Here is a 19874-nt window from a genome sequence, read left to right on the forward strand (position 1 = left end):
AAAGCTCTGAGATAAGAAAAGTACAAATTTGTTAATGAGTTTATGTTATTCATACACAGTTTTACATGCCGCTTGAAATGAAATTAGTATACGGTTGAACGATAGTAAAGTTTCGTAGTAAACATTTAATTAAGCTATTTTTAACAAACATCATTTTGATCACTTCAGAAAATAGATAGTAATTTAAAATTACTAATTTTATCGGATCAGTGGAATATTGTACTAATGATTGTCAAGCTTGCTTAATTTCTTACGATTATTCATTCATCAAGCAAGAATAATTTACAAGTATCTTAGGAGTTAAAACTCATATTAATCTCTTTCTTTACCGTTATTTGTGAACGAATTTGACAATGCAGTTTAAAAATGTGTTTACTTTGCGTAAATGACAAGGTACAAAAAGCCTAATAGTGTCTACTTTTAATTACATTCCAGACTGAAATGCTTAGCTTTACTGTTTTTAACAGGAGCAAACGTATCAACGTTAAACTCTTGCCATACATCATGTATAATAATAATTATGTTTCGTAAATCATCAGGTCTCAAACGCACTATAGACTATACTGTTTAATTATTTTAACCGATTTTTTCACGCGAGTCACAAAATTGCAAACGTTTATTTACAAATGGATAGGCTCCATATTATAGACGTATTCTCTTAAGGTTATATTTCGACGGATAGGTGTCTACGTTCGCATGAAATACACGCTTGGTATATCCATTGATAGATTCAACATAGCATGCTTACTCTCTTTTGTAAACATAATTCACATAGAAATTATCACGACGAATAGGAATGAATACGATGAATGATTTTAACTCTACCATCAAGTTTAAGTTGTACTCAATGTCTAACCAGCTTCATACCCAAAAAGACATTAAAGCTCGAAATTTCACATAAAAGCACGCCATTGAATAATGAGACAAGAAAACGAATGTCGAGCTAAATGGTTTGAAGATTGTCTAGCCAGCTTCCCATCCCAGTTCGAGATTCGAAAATGAGACAAAACTTAATGTAGTAATGAATGTCAAACCAGCTTCACATCCTAGCACCACATTCAAAAAGAATCAGAAACAAATGTCGATTTAATTGAGTCGAGACAGTTTCATATCTCGACATTCAAAAAAGGAGACAAAATTGAATGTCGAGATGAATGTTTTGCTGAATGTCTAGCAAGATTAACAACCCAATAGAGACACACTGTCGAGCTTAACGACTGCTGAATGATGAGCCAGCTTCGCATAAAGTTCGACATTCGAAAATAAAAGAGACACAAACGAATGTCGAATGCATAGCCAGGTTCCCAATCTATCTGAACAGTGATTAATCGATTTTCGAATGTTGTGCTGAAAGTCGTGCTAGCTTCACATCTTATCTCGACATTGATAAATCGAATGTCAAGCTGAATGTTTTATGTCAATCTCTGTGCCAACTCCGTAGGCTTAAAAGTGATAAAAAGCCCAAAGTGAACTCACAACTAAACTTTATGATAAGAAAAAGGAAGTAAGAATTTTTTAATTTTTGGCAATTTAAAGTAAAAGGTATATATCCGTATAGTGTGTCCTATAGTTTTTATACATTCAATTTCATTTAAGACTAAAAACTAGCAAAACGTCCGTAAGATAAAATAACGTCTTACTAGAAATATTATTATTTTTGCTTCTATTTTAAAGACCCTGACTTATTGGTACATGTATAATAAGTTTATGCATGTTTTAAATTCTAGAAGCTAGAAGTATATTTGAATCAATCTTATGTCCGCTTCATGAAACAAATGATGCAATCCCAGTAAATATTTGATCCAATAATCCTTTTTATCAACAATTTAACTACACCCCTTAGGAAGTGAAAATGAGATTATTGTTCATCTGCAGCATATTTTGATGTAATATTGTTTCCGTATTTTATCCGCCTGATGTAATTAAGTTTTTTTGTTCTGGCTAGGTAATGCAAGGAATTTGTTGTTGATATCGCTTAAGGTCTTGAAGAAAAAGAAACCAACAAAGTAGACTTTTTTCACCACCCACAATATGTTCTGACTATTGATGTATTATAACAGATGAAAGAAAAAAGAATGTATTGCTCCCGTCACAAACATCACGAACTTAACAATAAAATCAACCCCGATAACACATTACAAACAGTATTTTAGTTTATTGTGAGTTTTGGTTTAAGGTAAGCGTTATATGTATTATAATTTTAGTTTATTTTATTTATTTATTTTATTTATTTTTTCAATTGTTTTCAATTTAGTTACTTAAATAATAAAAACTCAAGTTTACTAATGCATCATTTCTTATTGTGTACTCAATAATATTTACATTATAAACACTATTTTATATGCTTCTGTTTTAATGTAGACCTTCACTAATGGGTTCTATAATTGGGTGATAGCCTAACCCTTCTCCTCACACTCGGCATTTTTGCCTCAAGTTCTGATATAACCACAATTGAAATTTTAAATATTTTGGGGGGCAATAGTAAACCACCCTGTAGTCAACCTGCAACAAGTGGAACAAGCTCTGCACAAAGAATGGCCAAAATTTAACCTCAAAGTCGATTTAAAGCCTGGTAGTTTGAGAAGGGTTGAGGCTGCCGTTCGGGCACGTGGCGGTTAAACACGTTATTCAAAATTTGGCTCTTAATGTCATTTAAGGTTACATAGTCGTCAACATTTACCAAAACTATCTACCAGTAAATGTAAAATCACCATACTTATAAGCACTTACGTTTGCTCATGCTACATTAATTGATTAAGAATAAACTAAACTCATAAATTTACTGGTTTATGTTTACTAAATTGGTATCGATACTTATCAAAATACTATTTCTTAGCTCAATTAAGTCGTCCATTCATGACAGTGCTTTCAATTACAACCAATTTTAAATTTCGATGTGTGCTTAACTTATTTCCAGGTGTATATCTAGATATCATTAATAACATATCTTGGTTGTAGATATGTCTGAATCTATATATAATTCTATTATAGTATGTATGAGCATTTAAGAAAACATTTTAATTTTTGATAGAACGCAAATAATGATGTTAATATTAACGTTACATTTCTTGTATGCACAAACATGTACTCTTCTTGTTTAAGCATATTGAATCGGTCTAAGAGTTTGAAATTGCTGTTTTAAAGAAATTCGGTTTGATTTCCAGGTTTTTAAATTCTCTTATCAACGTCGATGTCAAATTTGTCCCTGGAAGAACAGTGCGACTCATTTTCAGTTGACAATGCCTAATGACGTACACAACGACAACACTTTCTGCCCTGTTTGTCTTGAAAGCGGAACACAACCAAAGTTTCTTCCATGTACAATTACTCACATGATATGTGAACCATGTCTGCAGAACTTGATCAAATGGTATGATTTATGTATTTTCCTTAATTTAATTAATCACTGTCACAAAATACCAACAAATATGAAATTGTGTATGACACATATAAATACACATGTATATTTTCTTATATAAGTCAGTTTCAAACGTTTGGTATGCATTTGCTATGTTTTATTAATCTTGTTATATGCAATTTTGTTTATGTTATTTAGTAATCAGGTATGCCTTACTTCTACGCCAACGACTACGATTTCGACTGTAACAATGTGCTGGCAACGTGTATTATAATAGTGAAAGTCAAAATACTGCTTTCTTGACGAAAATACGATAAATGCTCACTTATCTTATCTTCGCCTTCGACTTTTGAGGACGCCTACACGGAAAATTTTGGCGAAAAAATGAAATTTCAAAAGGCAAAGACACGAGATCTTTTTCTGTAAAACAAACGTGTCGGCGGGTGAAATCATCGTATCGGCGCCCTATATTTGTCGTGTTGTCGTGTCTTCGCCTAAAATGCGAAACCACATTTATGGGCTAATTTGAAGAGTCTTCGTGTCATCGTGTATTCGCCCCAATTGTCTAAGACTCGATAAGTGGCCAATTAATGGCGACCCTGCTAGATACCATGCGCGTGGTAGCTCATGTGCCGGTATGTCGACATATATTTTTGCGATTTGTATCATTATTTAAAGGGATAATAAAGACATCTTGTCAACTTGTCTTTGCAGACATGCCGATATATATTTTGTCCATTATGTATTTGATGAGAGCCGAGAAAAGCTATTACAATCTATGTTATCTCGACTTACCTTATGATATCTCTGCCTCGTGGAAAATATCAGCATGTCTTAACATAATGGACACCGTTGGAAAGACATAATCAATATTTGGAAACTTAAAAACCCTCCCACCAAACAAAAACTAAATGCATTGAATTATACATCCTTGAAATACCATTCCGGCAATAATAATATATAGACACGATGAAAGGTTGTTTGAGTATACAAAAACTCCGGTATATGCCCTTTTCTGCAGTGCATTTTGTATATGCGTTTTTATCAAATTAGCAGTTGTACCAGATTAATAGTCAGTGCCTATTATATTATATTATATATATTATATTATATAATATTATAGTATTATATTATATTATAGGGCGCCGATTTTTACCCGCCGACACGATAATCCTGCAGCAGAATATCACGTGTCTTCACATATTAAAATATCGTTATTTCGCCAAAAATATATCATGTATTGTGTAGGTGCAATCAAAAGTCGAAGGCGAAGACGCGATAAGTGACCACTTTAAAGGGCGAAGACACAAAGCCACGAAATGGCAGAAATCAGCCACCATAAAAATGTTCTGAAAATTAATATTTATATGGTGAAGGCTTGAATATAATTTCGACTACGGAATAATAATATCATTTAACACTATTTCAGTTCGGACGGAAGAACTTTCAAATGTCCTATATGTCGAAAAGAGTACACCGTTGATACATTTGCTCCAGTACAAAGTCGACAATACGGAGAACAAAATAATCACTATGTGGAAACATCTTTCTCAAGTCAAGGGAATTTCACAACTATCTCAGAAAGAGTTCAAAACGAAGGAGATAGACGGTTGGCTGACCGGATGATCAGGTACTGTTGTGTTTTGCAAGGATTTGAGTAAGAAATTTTCATTAAACTGATAAGTTATATAATCTTTTCGTTCCATTGTATTCAAATTTATCTTGTATTTAGAATATGTATAGGTGAGGCCATTTTTTGTTGTTGGTTCATGTAAACATTGCATAATTAGTATAAAAAGTATATCGGATATTTCTATTACAGTAATTTGTTAGTCAGGATGACAACACAAACAGTATAAACACGCACTTCCTCTTTTGATTTTGTAATATTTTGAAAACACCTCAAATCAAGTATTTGCACTGTTTGAAATTATAAGTACATGTAGACGCAGACATGGCAAACGTTAAATAATGTTGCAATTTATCATAAGGTATTATTTCGTTAATATAAATTAAATCAAAAAGTTTTTGATAAAGAAAGAAAATATATGTAACTTGTAGGCAGATAAATGATGTACTAGTATATAAAACGTGAGGGAGAATTAGGATAATTTTTAAAAAAATACACAATCTATTTCAGGAGCCATAGTGACTCACGAATCAATGAGAGACCGGAAACATATTCTAATAACAGATCAGGTAATTTAAACGAAATTGAAAATTAATAATGCTTAGGCATAAATTAACTGTAATGTAGCACAGTTTACCGGTAACTGCGCATATAGGTTAAAATACGCGTTAACTGTTAACGTTCACCGAAACAAAGAATACAAATTACTCTGAATGGTCTTGCCATTATATCGTATATGCACACAGATCATAATTTTAAGGTAACTAAAAGTGTTTCGTCCAGGCTACGACTTAATCCATAGCCTACGATCAGGGCTGCATGGAAGCTTAAACCTTGCTCACTGTTTCGTAACATAATGGACACCGTCGGTAGGACCTGAATAATAGTCGGAAAACAAATCAACAGTTTAGCAACACTATTCAATAAATACTTTGAAAGAGTATACGAAATAAAATTAGATCCTTGTCCGTATCTGTAGTGCATTGTGTTCATGCGTATTTTATCTAACTAGAGACTGTCTAACATAAATAACTTCTTTCAGTGCTTGCTTATCAAACCTATTATATTATATACGTATTTACCCGAATCATTAAAAGGACGTTTTAGTACGTTTGAAAATACATATCAGTAACAATTACAGCCAAACATACAATTCTATGTATTAGTATTGTGCATATGAAATAGATTACTGAGAAGATGAAGTATATTTGTTAGGTTTAACAATTTGTATACTGCATTTGATACAATGCACTTCGTGCATTTTGTAGGCTGCAAAGGCTACTGGTACCTATAATACTGGCAGTATAAAAGTCACCTCTTTTATAGCTATTGTTTCGGTATCGTATCTGTCAGTTTCATGAAGATGGACATAATAAGAAAATGTCTTGACAACTTTAAAAGTTTTTGTTTCGGTTAACAACCAAATGAAACATTCTGTTTACCTATAAATTCGATCGTAGGGCCTTGGTTTTATAAGCCACGAATGTAATGCCCGACACCCCTCCCCTATAAATTATGCGTGAAACTGTTTACAGCAAACCAAACATAAACCGACGTAAGTATTTCAAGTCATTTATTCGTGTGTAATCTAAGACATATCGTAAAAAATAACGTATAACGTATGATTTGCCTAATTTATTGCCGTCAACATATTACTAAAAGAAAATTGTTCCTTAAAGAAGCATACAATTATTTTGACATTAACAGGTGCTTACTTCAAAATGATTACGAAATAAGTTTTACAGCCCTACACAGAGTGTTATTCATTTTCATGGAGCAGGTGTTATGAACAGAAGGACGAAATGCAGCATGTCCGCACTTGTGGAAGCGGAGTTTGACATTTAAAATAAATATCTTGTGAATCATATGTATTTTATTAACAGGATAGTACATCCCAGTATTTATCTATGTTATTTAACTGTTAGTAAGATAATTACTGGTAAAAGTATGAAATGTGCATTTTCTAAAGTTAACTAAATTGACCTCTCAGGATCGGAGTGATAAAGCCGAAATGTTCTTTTAGAAATCATACAAAACATTCAGTTTAGTTTATTTCTGATAAGAACGCTATTCAATTTACTTGATGGGCGTGATTTAGTTTCCAAATATTCATTACGCTCTCTGAGAGTTCTCGTCAACTTTTTTATTAACAAAAGATATGTCACCATGCCCTTGATCAGATGTTGCCAACATGCCCTATTTCATACATCAAAGCCATGACAGAAGACGTTATGTTGCGTTAATACACGTCGACATGCCGACATATAAATTAACGTCAATTCGAGCTTTCAAATTTTTTGCCTAAATTTTGTTATGGTCCTGATTTCCTTCCTTATTATAACAATAACGATGATGATTATGATATTGCTTTAATTTGACACTAATAATATTTGTGATTTTGTTTTTGATTTTGACACTTGTTATGAACTATACACATTTACACAAAAAAAACTTGAAAAATCCAATGTACTTGTACATATCTTGCAACCTAGTGGATTACGAGTTCAGTTCTATGTAAGCGGTACACCCTAAGCTAAGGCGTCAACTAAAATTGTTTTTAGCTGTAAGTATACGATGTATGATCAAAAAGTTATAGGCCCTAATACCTGTATCAAACCGAGTTACAAGCGGTTTTACACAGATTGGGTAACATTAAAAACACTATGATCAGTAAAGGGGTGTGTTATTTAGACCCAATGGAGAAATTTGAGTCGTCTTTAAGTACCTCTGTAAGAAAGGGTCGTCCCCAAAGGAAATCCATGAAGACCATGTGGATAACTTGGGAAGGCGCCCCCTTCCTATAGCACTGTGAATAAAGAGCTGCTGAATTTGAGAGGTGAATGATGAGCGGTCTGGGCTGCCAAAAGAGGCCACCAACTATGAAACTGCTGAAGATGGCACGATCTGGTCATGTGCGACAGAAGGCGAGACCTGCGAAGCATTGCTAGGGAAGTGGGTATAGCTTTGGTTCAGTTAAGACAATTCTGGCTGATGGCTATGGCATGTCAAAGGTTTCCGCTAGGCAGCTCCCCAAACAGTTTACTGACAACCAGAAACAGACTAGGCTTGACATTTCAAGATATCTTTTGTGCCGCTACAAGGATGAACCTGATTTTATCTACCGGATCGCAACTCAGGTTGAAACATGTAAACCATCATTTCAATCCAGGATCATAAAACGAAGCATACAATAGAAGCACCCTGGCTCACCCCCTCCGAAGAGATTCAAGAGGATGCCATCAGCAGGGAAGATGATAGCTTCAATTTTTAGGTAAAGTTAGGGGACAATCATAATTGACTATCTTGATTAAGGTCATACCATAAACGGTATGTAATATGAAGACGAATTGAGACGTCTTGGTCAGAAATCGCGCGTAAAAGGATAGACAAAATGGCTCTAGGCGTTCTGACAATGCGCCAGCTCACATATCCTAAGTTACGATGGCTGCTGGAACCAACTGCAGCTTTGAAATTCTTCTGCATCCCCCATCTTCTCCGAACTTGGCCCCCTCTGACTTCTACATATTTCCGAAACTGTAAACCAAGCTTCGTGGTAGACGTTTTGGAAGCAATGCAGGTGGTTAATGAGTTCTTTGGGGACCAAAATAGAGAGGTTTTTTGAAGGGTTGAACAAGTACGAGTACAGATGGGCAAAGTGCATTGATGTAGAGGGCGATTATATTGAAAAGTAAGACCATTAGATGGGTTCTCTGACTACCAGAGGTACATCGGGCCGATAACTTTTTAAACAAATCCTCGTTATATAACAGTGCAATCAAAATACTAATGAAAAAAGAGAGTTCAATAATTCTTTATATTTCAGTCATTACTCACTTTCGTATCTAAGTATGTTTATTGAAACATAGGCATTGTCAGCTTCAGTCGTTTATCAGGTACTATATTCACATTTTTCAGGATGTGGCTGGGGGTGCTGTTGTCAGTGGTGTATAATAGCTGTGGCATCAGCAGGTAAACAAATTACTAACATGATTAATAAAATAGATATATAGATAGAATGGGAAATAATATTAAAATTGATATGAAATCAGTATCATTTTAACTACATAATCAGTTTCAAATGATAAATAAAGAAAGCAAACATAATAAACTGATGTTCGTGTATGAATGACGCATAAATAAGTATTAATTATTTTTTCTAATGCAAGATAGGTGCAAGTAAAACTTCATTTCATTTGGTGTTAATAACACAGCGTAAAGCGCAACTATTTTCATATTTTAGATAAGTGTATTGGTTTATTGTGAATATATTATTATGGCGTCTATTAGTGTTTTTTGAACGGGAATTTAGGTTAATCATAATTTATTTTAATTCGATTGTGTATGTATTGCTGCATCATAAAACCCAAGTCAAAATTAGAAGCTTTAAGCCTATTTATACACTTTCAAATCCGTTCCTTGAACCAGTCAGTACTAATCAATGAGTGCAAATTTACTTGCTCATGGAAACAACGGATTGCCCCTGACGAGGTTAAGACCCGTGCGGCCAGCAATCCTTTATAGTCCGATGGACTAATTACTATGCCACTCCGCAAAACTGAACATTTTTCACTTAATAATACAATACTCAGTGTAAATTTGTATCTGAGCAGAAACTTTATGCATATCTGAGTCGAACATTTAAAGTATCTTGAGTTTCACGAAAGGGGAAAAATATGAAATATCATGCTCAGATTAATGGACAGTATTTGAAACAAAAACAAAAAGATATTCATTTATCTAATTCCTAGCTGTGCATGGAAACGTGGGAAATTCAGGGGATTTGTTCTCTTAAAGATACATTATTGTTATAACTAAAATTTGACTTTGTTTTCAGTTTGTATCTTGCATTTATGCTTTGTTGCCATTTACAGATTTATATCAGGTAACGTAATAACATTTTAATAGATGGATAATCAAGTAACCTGTAAAGATTTAAATTTAAAAGATGTATATATTTTTCAATTATCCCTTTACTTCATATAGACATGTTTTGACGGTTTTTCGACCCCTCCCTTTTTTTAGGCATCAAACAGTGAAAATATCTCTATTTAGGCCGCAAACACTGTTTTTCGTTTGAGAAATGTTGCTGTGATCAATTTTTCGGTACCGCCCCTATTAAAAAGGTACATCAAGGGTTGCCAGAAGGGGGATGTGCCCCCTCTCTGTTTGGGTGCGTTGAATGGGGTGGTAGTCCTCTTCATCGCCAAGAAAAGATTAAACTTGTGAGAGGCTAAAAATGACCTCAGGTCGATCATAAGGTGTAATTAACGCTGAAAAGCCTTTGACTCTATTTCAATCCATTGAGACGTTTCAGCACGTTGAAATCAATTTTGATCGAAAAAATCAACGCAAAAAGTGATTTTTGGTAATTTTGTGATGTTGCCATGGAAACAGGAAATTTAAGACTGAGCATGTCGTTACAAATTGTTCAGTTAACATTTGCGCCAAGTTTTATAAGTATTGAAGTATTTTTTCTAGTTTCATAGCAGTTTGAACTTGTTAAAGGATGTTTTTCAATGAAAACCGCCATTTTTACAATATGCTCATGAGGGAAAGTGTTATTCATATGAAAATTAAGCTATAAAGAATATTCAATTAGATTGAATTATTTGTTAACGCTTGCTTTATCTTACAACAAAATTAAAGTAGGAACCTCTTTAGAACCAAATGGTTATTAAATTTTTCCTACGCATTGATTTGTTATGCATATATGTGTCAATAATATATGCCTACTCAAACTTTGACCTTTTGACATGTACATTAAACTTGTGGCAGGATGTCGGTTTATTTTGTTAGTTTATGTATGTTACTTCTATATTAATACTTATTCTTGATTTTTTTCCTCAGGTATGTTTATGGTTTTTACCATAGGCAAATGGAACGGTGTTTTCATTTTTGAAATACTTAAAGGAGCAACTGATTTTATTTTTGCAATAACACTTTGTCTAGAGGGGAAATGTCGTTATCATAAACATATTTCCTTGGTTCTGGTACTGGCTTCAATTATAGTGACGGGTTTTGGTATGTCGTTGTTTTACATTGTGTTCTTTGTTTTTTCTTAGCTTTTATTTAATTACAAGACGACACGTGCACTTTGTAATAGCTTATCATTCAGTCACTTAATCTTTGTTTTAAAGGTCAGACACTCACATTGATATTTCCATAGACTTACATTATAAGAAATGGTCCCTAATCCTACCTTAAAATTGAGTTTTCATGCTGAAGAGGTAATTTTTTCTAGCAGAATGAAATGCCTGACACATAAAAATGTTCCTGTCATATAGGGGTAGCCAACCAAATTTTTTGTAAAATGACTTCAAAGAGGATTACACCCCCCCATTTCATTGAAATTTTCTGCTGATCACAGGACTGACATACAGTTTTTATAAATGCAAATATCCAAGTCAAAATTATCACAGAGACTCATGAAATATTTTATTTACTTCAGAAAACAATGTAGTGTTGCTTTTTAAATTAGTTTTTATACTTAAAAATACCCCACTTTCATCTAATCACCTCATGTTTAAATTGAATCATACGGTTTTCCCTGCACTTTTTTTCAGCCAATCGTTGGCCATGTTACAATGCGATACCCTGACCTAAACAGAGTTCTGGTCTTTACAAATGTAGCTGAGCTGATAAGTTGTGAATCAAAATTTTGACATAACATATAAAAGATTTTATCTATTTTAGGTACGTATGTTACATGGTCAGGTGATTATCACGGAACAATTATCGCATGGTATACAGTAATGGACTGGTTTGTGATATTCTGCATTATTTTGTACAAAAGTGTGTATTTCTTTATCAAACAAAATTGACCTTCTCCAGATATTTGAAATTTGTTGATATTGTTTATTATATGTAGATGTCATACATTGTTCGTTAGGTTGCATCTCTGTGTCCTCATAAGCCTTAAAGTCTATTGGAATAAAAAATGTTTACTGTCAAAGGCGACTTATGACCTTGATGTGAATAACTTACAAAACATGTAACGTATAATGTGTTGAAAAATAGGTTACAAAAGAAACAGGACATTATCTATACATTGCACTTATTAAGAAGTGATTATGAGTACATGTTGTAATGATATATCCATAATATTGTGTTTATCAGTCTTAATAAGTGATGAATCATAAGGACATTTAATTGCTAAATTGAAAGTCATCTTCAGCTGCAGTTCTGTGTAAATGATTATGAATATTCATCATTATGTTAACAAACATTTTCTTTTTTGTTTGGGATTTAACTTTTACACATATTAGTATTATCATATTATTAAAACAGGTAATGATCAAAATTACCTGCTTTCCCCGGAAAGAACGTTATAGTTCCATGTATGTTCAGCAAAAAAAAAAAAAAAAAAAAACATTGAAAAGTTGGTAATCGTCTTTCCTCCTTTTTATACTATTTTGTCGCCCATACATATAAACAAATCCCCTCTATTTAGAATATTTAAATGAGTCTAAAATGTGTGTCTATATTATAATTTCATGAATATCGTTTATAAACTTTTCTTTCACATTTAGTTCAGCCTATCTTTTAACTCTTTTATGATAAATCAATGTTTAAACATATTATAGATTTGCCAATGTATCCAAAGGTTTATTTATGAAAATTTATGTCTGTCTTTCTTTTTATTTATTCGCCAGCATTTAAAAGACTTTAACACCATTGTAGAACCATGCCTGTCTCCACATCCGAGTAGTCTGGTTGATCAAACGCATGAAGTAGAACTCATTGTACTAACCGAAACATTAATAAAAATTATTATTATCAGAAGATTCTATTTTTGGAACATTATTAGCATTCTGAGATATATACATGTAGTTCTACATATTTTAATAACCTGGCCAATAGAAACAGTATAATATATTGTAGCTCAAAGATGTCCAGATGCCTTACTATCAAACGATAATAGTAATATCATTCTCGTTTTTTCATTGCACTATCGCTTTCCATCATGAAATCACACTTTGTACATCCCAATATCGAAGCAAAAACATAAAGTTTATGTAATAGAATTAAGTTTCCATTCAAAAATTGTTTTCCGTGTGATAACGATTGTCTTCTGTATTCCTTTAAGTTTGCCACCGGTTGCCATAATATATGATTTGACGTCCCCTATGGATAGTATCAAAACCATAACAGTTGTCTATAATTGCATGTATTTTTATGGCAATACGTTACTTTTTATTTCTGAACATGGTATTCATGTATCGGTAGAAGTCTTCTCCGCTTTTATTAAATATTGCATGTTATTTTTCCGGGTTTATACATGTAACAGAAATTTATCACTTTAATGTTTCCTTTACTTTTTTCACCATAAGCCGTTGTTCGTGTATGTGCCTCAGTCTATTTTTTTGTACAGTATATACATACATAGCCATTGTTTTCATCAATCTTTGAAGATGTTTCGATTATTGTTCGTTCTACCTAGGTAAGTGGAAGTGATGTCACTGTAGCAATAGAATTCATATAGCGTTACTGAACAAACTATAACCAATAAAAGCAAAACAGATTTTGCTATTATACATGTATATAACTTTTCGTAAGCCTCTTTTGCTGCTTAGCTGGTCATCAATCATTTCTAGTTGTCTTACCTTCCTAGCTGATGACAACAGCAGCAACAACTCTAAAAAGTAAGTGATTTGATTTATTTTTAATCAGTTCCGGAATAAACTACATTTCAGAGACATTTAGCGTTCTTGCCGGGCCGCACCAGTCACTATATCGGGAATCATTTGTAACACTCTGATAAACCCGTAAGTCGTGAAAGGAAAGGAAAACATCATTCAAAGCGTGTTTCTTTCAAAACAGCTCTTTTAAGGCCCATCGTCTTGTGAAAGTCACAATTTGACCAAAATTATCCCTGATACTTAGGATGACTTTACCTTACCCCATATTCAATACATGATATCTTAATCATTATGTATCGTAAATCATCAGGTCTCAAACGCAGTAGAGATTGAAACTAGATACTTAATTTTATCAATCTTAAACATGAGACACAACATTTGAGACGTTTATCAAACGGGAAGCGTAAAAATGAATAGCACCTGTACTTTAGATGTAAACTCCTTATGTTATCTTTCAACGGGTAAGTTCTTTATTTTTTTAGAAGGTATATCAAGTTATAGTCACGGCCGCCACAATTAAATAAAAAAAATGTTTACTCTCTGTCTTTAACATAAATTCACATAGACATTATCACAATGGATAAGAACCTCAAACATTATGGAATCTGGTGACTGATTTTAACTTTACCACAACACAGTTCCGAGACATTTTTATTTTTTGTTATATATCTTTACATATAGTAAATTACACAATGAACACCTTTGTAAATACTATCTAGATATAACATACAATAAAATTGATTGAAAGCCCCCCCCCCCCCCCCCCTCTGTCACCTCACAACCGAACTATGCGGATATGAACAAGGAAGAACGTTTAATCATTTGGGCAAATAAATGTAAAACTTCATGATCTGATCAATACAATCAATCTGAAAAAACACATATAACAAATAGTCACCTGATTGTGATTATTGGTTTAAGGTAAGCGTTATATGTTTTATAATTATATTTGTTGTTATTTAGAAAGAATAAAACTAAAATTTATTAATGCATCATTTTTATATTTTGTACTTTATAAATTTTAAAATATCAACAATACACATTTTTTGTATTTATATATGCTTCTGATTTCATATTTTTGTCGCTACAATTGAATTTGCAGAGATCATATTTGAATGTTATTTAAACATGTACGTGTTTTTCGGCGAGTAGTTCTGTCTTGTTTGAATCTAGCACATTTTATGCCAATTTAATATTATACCAATGATATCTTAATATCATTTATAACATGTCTAAAGTTTAGATGTGTCTATTTCAGAGTTAATAAGCAAATTAGAAAAAAAATTGATTTTGATAGAAGGTAAATAAACGATATGAATATTTACTTTACCGCTTTGGTATGCACAAACATGTCCTTATCACATTGAGCAGATGTAATCGTTTACAAGTTGTTGTAAATAAGACTGTAAAGAAATTACATTTGGTTTCCAGAATTTTTTAATTCCCAATTCAACGTCGATGTCAATTTAGTCTCGGGTATAAAATGAGTTCGGAGGACAGTACTGAGTTGCCAATCCCTAACGATGGAAAAGACGACAAGGAGTTGTGCCCTGTTTGTTGTGAAAGCGAAATACGAACCAGGTTTCTTCCATGTATTCACATAATATGTGAACCATGTCTTCAGAACTTGATCAAATGGTATAATTTAAATTTGAACAAATTACCGACAAATATGAAAGTGTGTATGATATATATAAACACACATGTATACTTTCTGATAAGTATAAGTTAGTCTCAAACATTTTAATGTGCATTAGCTAGGTTATGTTAAACTCGATATATGCATTTTAGTTAATGTTGTCTAGTAAACCGGCATGTTATACTTCTACGCCAACAACTTCGATTAGGACTATAACTATTATAACAGTTGGTATAATAATAATGAAGTAGTGTTTTGTACGGATGTATAAAGCATGAATTTTTTGCATGTTTCTGGTGACAACGATAAATGTAGTCATTATCTTAATTTAGTTTCCGAATATTAATTAGACCCTCAAATTTTTTATGAACAAAAGCTTTGTCGCATGCCCTAAATCAGATGTTGTCAAGATGCCTTTATTCATAAAACCAAGACCATGTTGAAAGACGTCATGTTGCGTTTATACATGTCGACATGCCGCAATATAAAATTATCACGATCAAGGCATCTAAGGGAGTCAATCCAAGCTTCCATACCAATTTTCGTGTCTTCGTCATACGCATTTCAAGGCAAAGACACGACGACACGACACATATAGGGCACCGACCCGCCGACACGATAATTCTGCAGGAAAAGATCACGTGTATTCGCTATTAAAATATCGTGTAGTGTCGGCGCCTTCGACTTTTGAAGAGCGAAGACACAAAATTGCAGAAATAAGCCACAGTTAAATGTTCAGAAAAATGATATTTCATATGTTTATGCTTGAATATAATTTCAACTATGCAATAATGATATTGTTTAACAATAATTCAGTTCAGAGGGAAACACTTTCAAATGTCCCTTGTGTCGAAAAGAGTACTACGTTGATACATTTGCTCCAGTGAAAAGTCGACAATACGGAGAACAAAATAATCACTATGAAGAAACATCTTTCTCAAGTCAAAGGAATTTAACAACTATTTCAGAAAGAGTTCAAAACGCAGATAGACGGTTGGCTGACTGGGTGATCAGGTACTGTTGTTTTTTTGCAAAGGTTTCAGTCGGAAATTTTAATTACAAGGTAGACTGATAAATTATACAATCGTTTCATTTCATTGCATTCAAATTAATCTTGCTTTTGGAATGTGTATAGATAATGCCATTTTTTGTTGTGCATAATAAGCATAAGAAGTGTAACGGATATTACAATATATTTCAGTAAGGATGAACACACAAACAGTATAATCACGCACCTTTTATTTTGATTTTGTAATAATTTGAAAACATCTTTCACGTATCTGCACTGTTTGGAATTATACGTACATGTATACACATATATTACAAACGTAAACAATGTTGCGTTAATATAAAAGAAATCAGGAAAAACATTGTTTTAAAGAAATCATATGCAATTTGCAAACAAATGAATGATCTACTCGAATATTAAACGTAAGGGAGAATAATGATAAAAAATATAATAAGTACACAATCTATTTCAGGAGCCATAATGACTCAAGAATCAATCAGAGACCGCATACATATTCTAATAACGGATCAGGTAATTTATAAGTAATTGAAAATTAATATTTTTTTGGCATAAATTGCCCATTTATAGTACACTGTTTACAGATATCTGCGCATATCTGTTACAATAAGCGATAACTGTTATCGTTGACCGTAACCAGAGCATGCCTGTGTTTCGTCCAGGCTACGACTATATTCACGGCCTACGACCAAGACTGTATGGAAGCTTGAAATATTACTGCGTCTTAACAAAAATGGACACGGGCGGAAAGACCTTATTAATATTCGGAAAATAAATCCTTCCCATCAATAATATGTCAGCTGAACTATTCGATAGACGCTTTGTCAATTGTACAATTTTACAAAATAATATTGGGTATTTGCCAGTATCTGCAGTACATTATGTACATATGTATTTATCCAACTTGCAGTTATACAAGATATTTCTTTCAGTCAATGCTTGCTTAACAATCACTTATATTATATACGTATTTACTTTTAACAATAGAAGGACGTTTGAGTACCTTTGAAATGATATTTCAGCTAACACTCACAGCCTATGTATTATGCAATTATGGTAAATCATACAGCATATACATCATACTTGTAAGGTAACTAAGAGTCTTTCGTCCACGCTACAACAATCTCTACGACCTACTATCAAGACTGTGTGGAAACTTAAACTTTGCTTCTTGGAAAATATAACCGAGTCTTAACATAATGGACATCGGTGGAAAGACAACACAACCTATTTCGTTATCGCCATTTCGTCTTGTCGCTAGGGACAACACGGCCTAAGAGCCGAGCTCTAGCGAAGCACGCCAAACCGTGCGTTGTCGTGAGGCGCGTTGTCGTGATGTCGCCCTGTCGCTTGGCTTATAAGCCAATCCTTCGATTTGAACCGAGCGACAATGTGACATCGCGACAACACGCCTCACGACAACGCGCCGTTTGGCGTGCATCGTTAGCGAGAAGACGACAACGTCGTTAGCGAGAAGTCCGACAACGCGCCGTTTGCCGCTTTGTCGTGTCGCTAGCGCAAACATGACGCACAAAAGCATTCTAAATTAGCCACCATAGTAAGGTAATTACTGGTAAAGTATGAAATGCTCAGCAAATAACCAAAATCATATATGCATTTTATAGCGGTTACTAACTTGACCTTATAATCGGTGTGACCATCAGATAGACTAAATAAAGCCTAAATAATTTTTCAAATCATGCAAAGCATTCATTTTTGTTCGTCCTGTTGACAAGAATAAATTCGATAACAAATCCGTCATATTTCTCTCTTAATTGGCGGGATTTCGTTTCTGAATATTAATAACGCCCCGAGATTGTTTGTCAACATTTTTATGGACAAAATATATGACGACATTCTTATAATCAGATGTTGTCAAGACGCCCTAATACATTAAATCAAAACAATGACATAAAACGTCATTTTGCGTTAATACATGTCTACTTTTGAAATGTCCTTTTGTCGAATAGAGAACAACGTTGATAAATTAACTCCAGTGAAACGTCGACAATAAGAACAACAAAGCAATCTTAATACGGAAACATCTTTCACAAGTAAAGTGAATTCAATGACTATTTCAGAAAGATTTCAAAACGCAAGAGGTAGACGGTTGGCTGACCGGGTGATTAGGTACTGTTGTTTATTGCAAGGATTTCAGTCAAACAAATAATTACAATAAGACTGATCATTTATAAAATACAATCTTTTCATTTCATAGTATTCATATAACTCTTGCTCTAAGAATATGTATATGTATATGATATCAGGTTTTTCACATTTATCCAGAATATAAACATTAACCTGTGCATAAGTAGTATAAGAAGTATAACGGAAATTTCTAGACATTATTTTTAGTAAGATTGTCTACACAAATAGTATAATCATCAATCTCCTGTTTAAATTTTGTATTGGTTCTTAAACATCTATCATCCTTTTATCTGTTATAAGTACATGGACACACATAAATCACAAACATTCAACTATGATAAAATTTATCATAAGGTACTATTTCGTTAGTACAAATAAAATCAGGAAATCGAGTTCTTAATAAAAGAAACCAATGAATTTGTGTGCAAATGAATGGTGTACTCGTATATAAATGTGAGGGAGAATACTGATAAGATTTTTAAAAGAAACACAATCTATTTCAGGAGCCTTAATGACTCAAGAATCAATCAGAGACCGCAAACATATTCTAATAACGAATCAGGTAATGTTTAAGTCATTGAAAATTAATCAGTCCATAGGCATCAATCACCTGTAATGATGCGCCAGTTTCTGCTAACTGATCATAAAGGTTACAATACGCGTAAACTGTTATCGTCGATCATAACACAGAGATACACTTTTACTGACATTAAGGTTATATATATTACGCGTTAAATGTTAACATTAACCGTAACACAGTATATAACTTACTAACGACAAATTGCACTCTCATGGATAATGATAACCTCTAGGAACAAAAATCTTTCTACGATAAGGTCCAGCAACACTATGATTTATATGACTGCAAGAATGATAAGGCAACGATAAACACAGAGCCCACGACTACGCCGACGACCACGATCTTGACGATGACGAACAATAACGTCTACATATACGACCACGACGATCACCACGTATTCGAAAAGAAAAACGAATTCTACTTCTTTTATGACTACGAGTACGACCATCAATACCACAATAAGTGTCATTTTATTGTCAATAACATCCCTATTTAATGTTTATTCTGCAGGCAAAATAATTATTTCGTTATTGATATCGAACAGTAGCCTAACTTTTGTGACGGTCCGTAACATGATTAAGAGTCATTTTCGATTGATGATCAATATCCCGGTTTAATTATTGAAATAATAATGATAATAATCATGATAAAAACAATGACATAATGATTACGTTGTAATAATTTTGCTTTAGTAGGCATTTAACTATTTAACATAGCAAAGAATTTCTTCTTTCGGAATAAGGGAAATGTACAATTACAAAAGTAAATTAGCTCCTTCAAAAGTACCAACTACCTTTGCCGGCATTAACAATAATAGCTCAAAGTGTACAAGCTCATTGTCGTAAAGCTAAAT

At 33.2% G+C, this 19874-nt stretch overlaps 2 protein-coding genes across 2 annotated transcripts; both read left to right on the forward strand.

Annotated features, from left to right (window-relative positions):
- Positions 1-3173: 3173 nt before the first annotated feature.
- On the forward strand, positions 3174-13444 carry LOC132721117 (uncharacterized). The gene is made up of 6 exons (XM_060705371.1): positions 3174-3370; positions 4788-4988; positions 5499-5557; positions 8904-8957; positions 9823-9870; positions 11682-13444. Exons 1-6 carry the CDS (start codon positions 3240-3242, stop codon positions 11807-11809), a joined length of 621 nt encoding a protein of 206 aa, XP_060561354.1. The 5' UTR covers positions 3174-3239; the 3' UTR covers positions 11810-13444.
- Positions 13445-14424: 980 nt separating this feature from the next.
- LOC132721118 (E3 ubiquitin ligase TRIM40-like) lies at positions 14425-19625 on the forward strand. Its single transcript, XM_060705373.1, has 6 exons — positions 14425-14548; positions 15059-15265; positions 16083-16280; positions 16748-16806; positions 18375-18423; positions 18945-19625. Exons 2-6 carry the CDS (start codon positions 15111-15113, stop codon positions 19012-19014), a joined length of 531 nt encoding a protein of 176 aa, XP_060561356.1. The 5' UTR covers positions 14425-14548; positions 15059-15110; the 3' UTR covers positions 19015-19625.
- Positions 19626-19874: the final 249 nt, after the last annotated feature.

The sequence above is a fragment of the Ruditapes philippinarum genome, unplaced genomic scaffold (genome assembly GCF_026571515.1).
Source record: "Ruditapes philippinarum isolate M1 unplaced genomic scaffold, ASM2657151v2 ctg1286_1_1_1_1, whole genome shotgun sequence".
In the NCBI taxonomy this organism is placed as follows: Eukaryota; Metazoa; Mollusca; class Bivalvia; order Venerida; family Veneridae; genus Ruditapes; species Ruditapes philippinarum.

What these genes read in the sequence shown, in the direction of transcription:
- LOC132721118 (XM_060705373.1), top strand. Translation starts at nt 15,111, where the DNA reads ATGAGTTCGGAGGACAGTACTGAGTTGCCAATCCCTAACGATGGAAAA. An exon ending in CTTCAGAACTTGATCAAATG is followed by an intron (nt 15,266 to 16,082) that starts GTATAATTTAAA and finishes ACAATAATTCAG; the next exon opens with TTCAGAGGGAAACACTTTCA. An exon ending in TTGGCTGACTGGGTGATCAG is followed by an intron (nt 16,281 to 16,747) that starts GTACTGTTGTTT and finishes AATCTATTTCAG; the next exon opens with GAGCCATAATGACTCAAGAA.
- LOC132721117 (XM_060705371.1), top strand. Translation starts at nt 3,240, where the DNA reads ATGCCTAATGACGTACACAACGACAACACTTTCTGCCCTGTTTGTCTT. An exon ending in CTGCAGAACTTGATCAAATG is followed by an intron (nt 3,371 to 4,787) that starts GTATGATTTATG and finishes ACACTATTTCAG; the next exon opens with TTCGGACGGAAGAACTTTCA. An exon ending in TTGGCTGACCGGATGATCAG is followed by an intron (nt 4,989 to 5,498) that starts GTACTGTTGTGT and finishes AATCTATTTCAG; the next exon opens with GAGCCATAGTGACTCACGAA.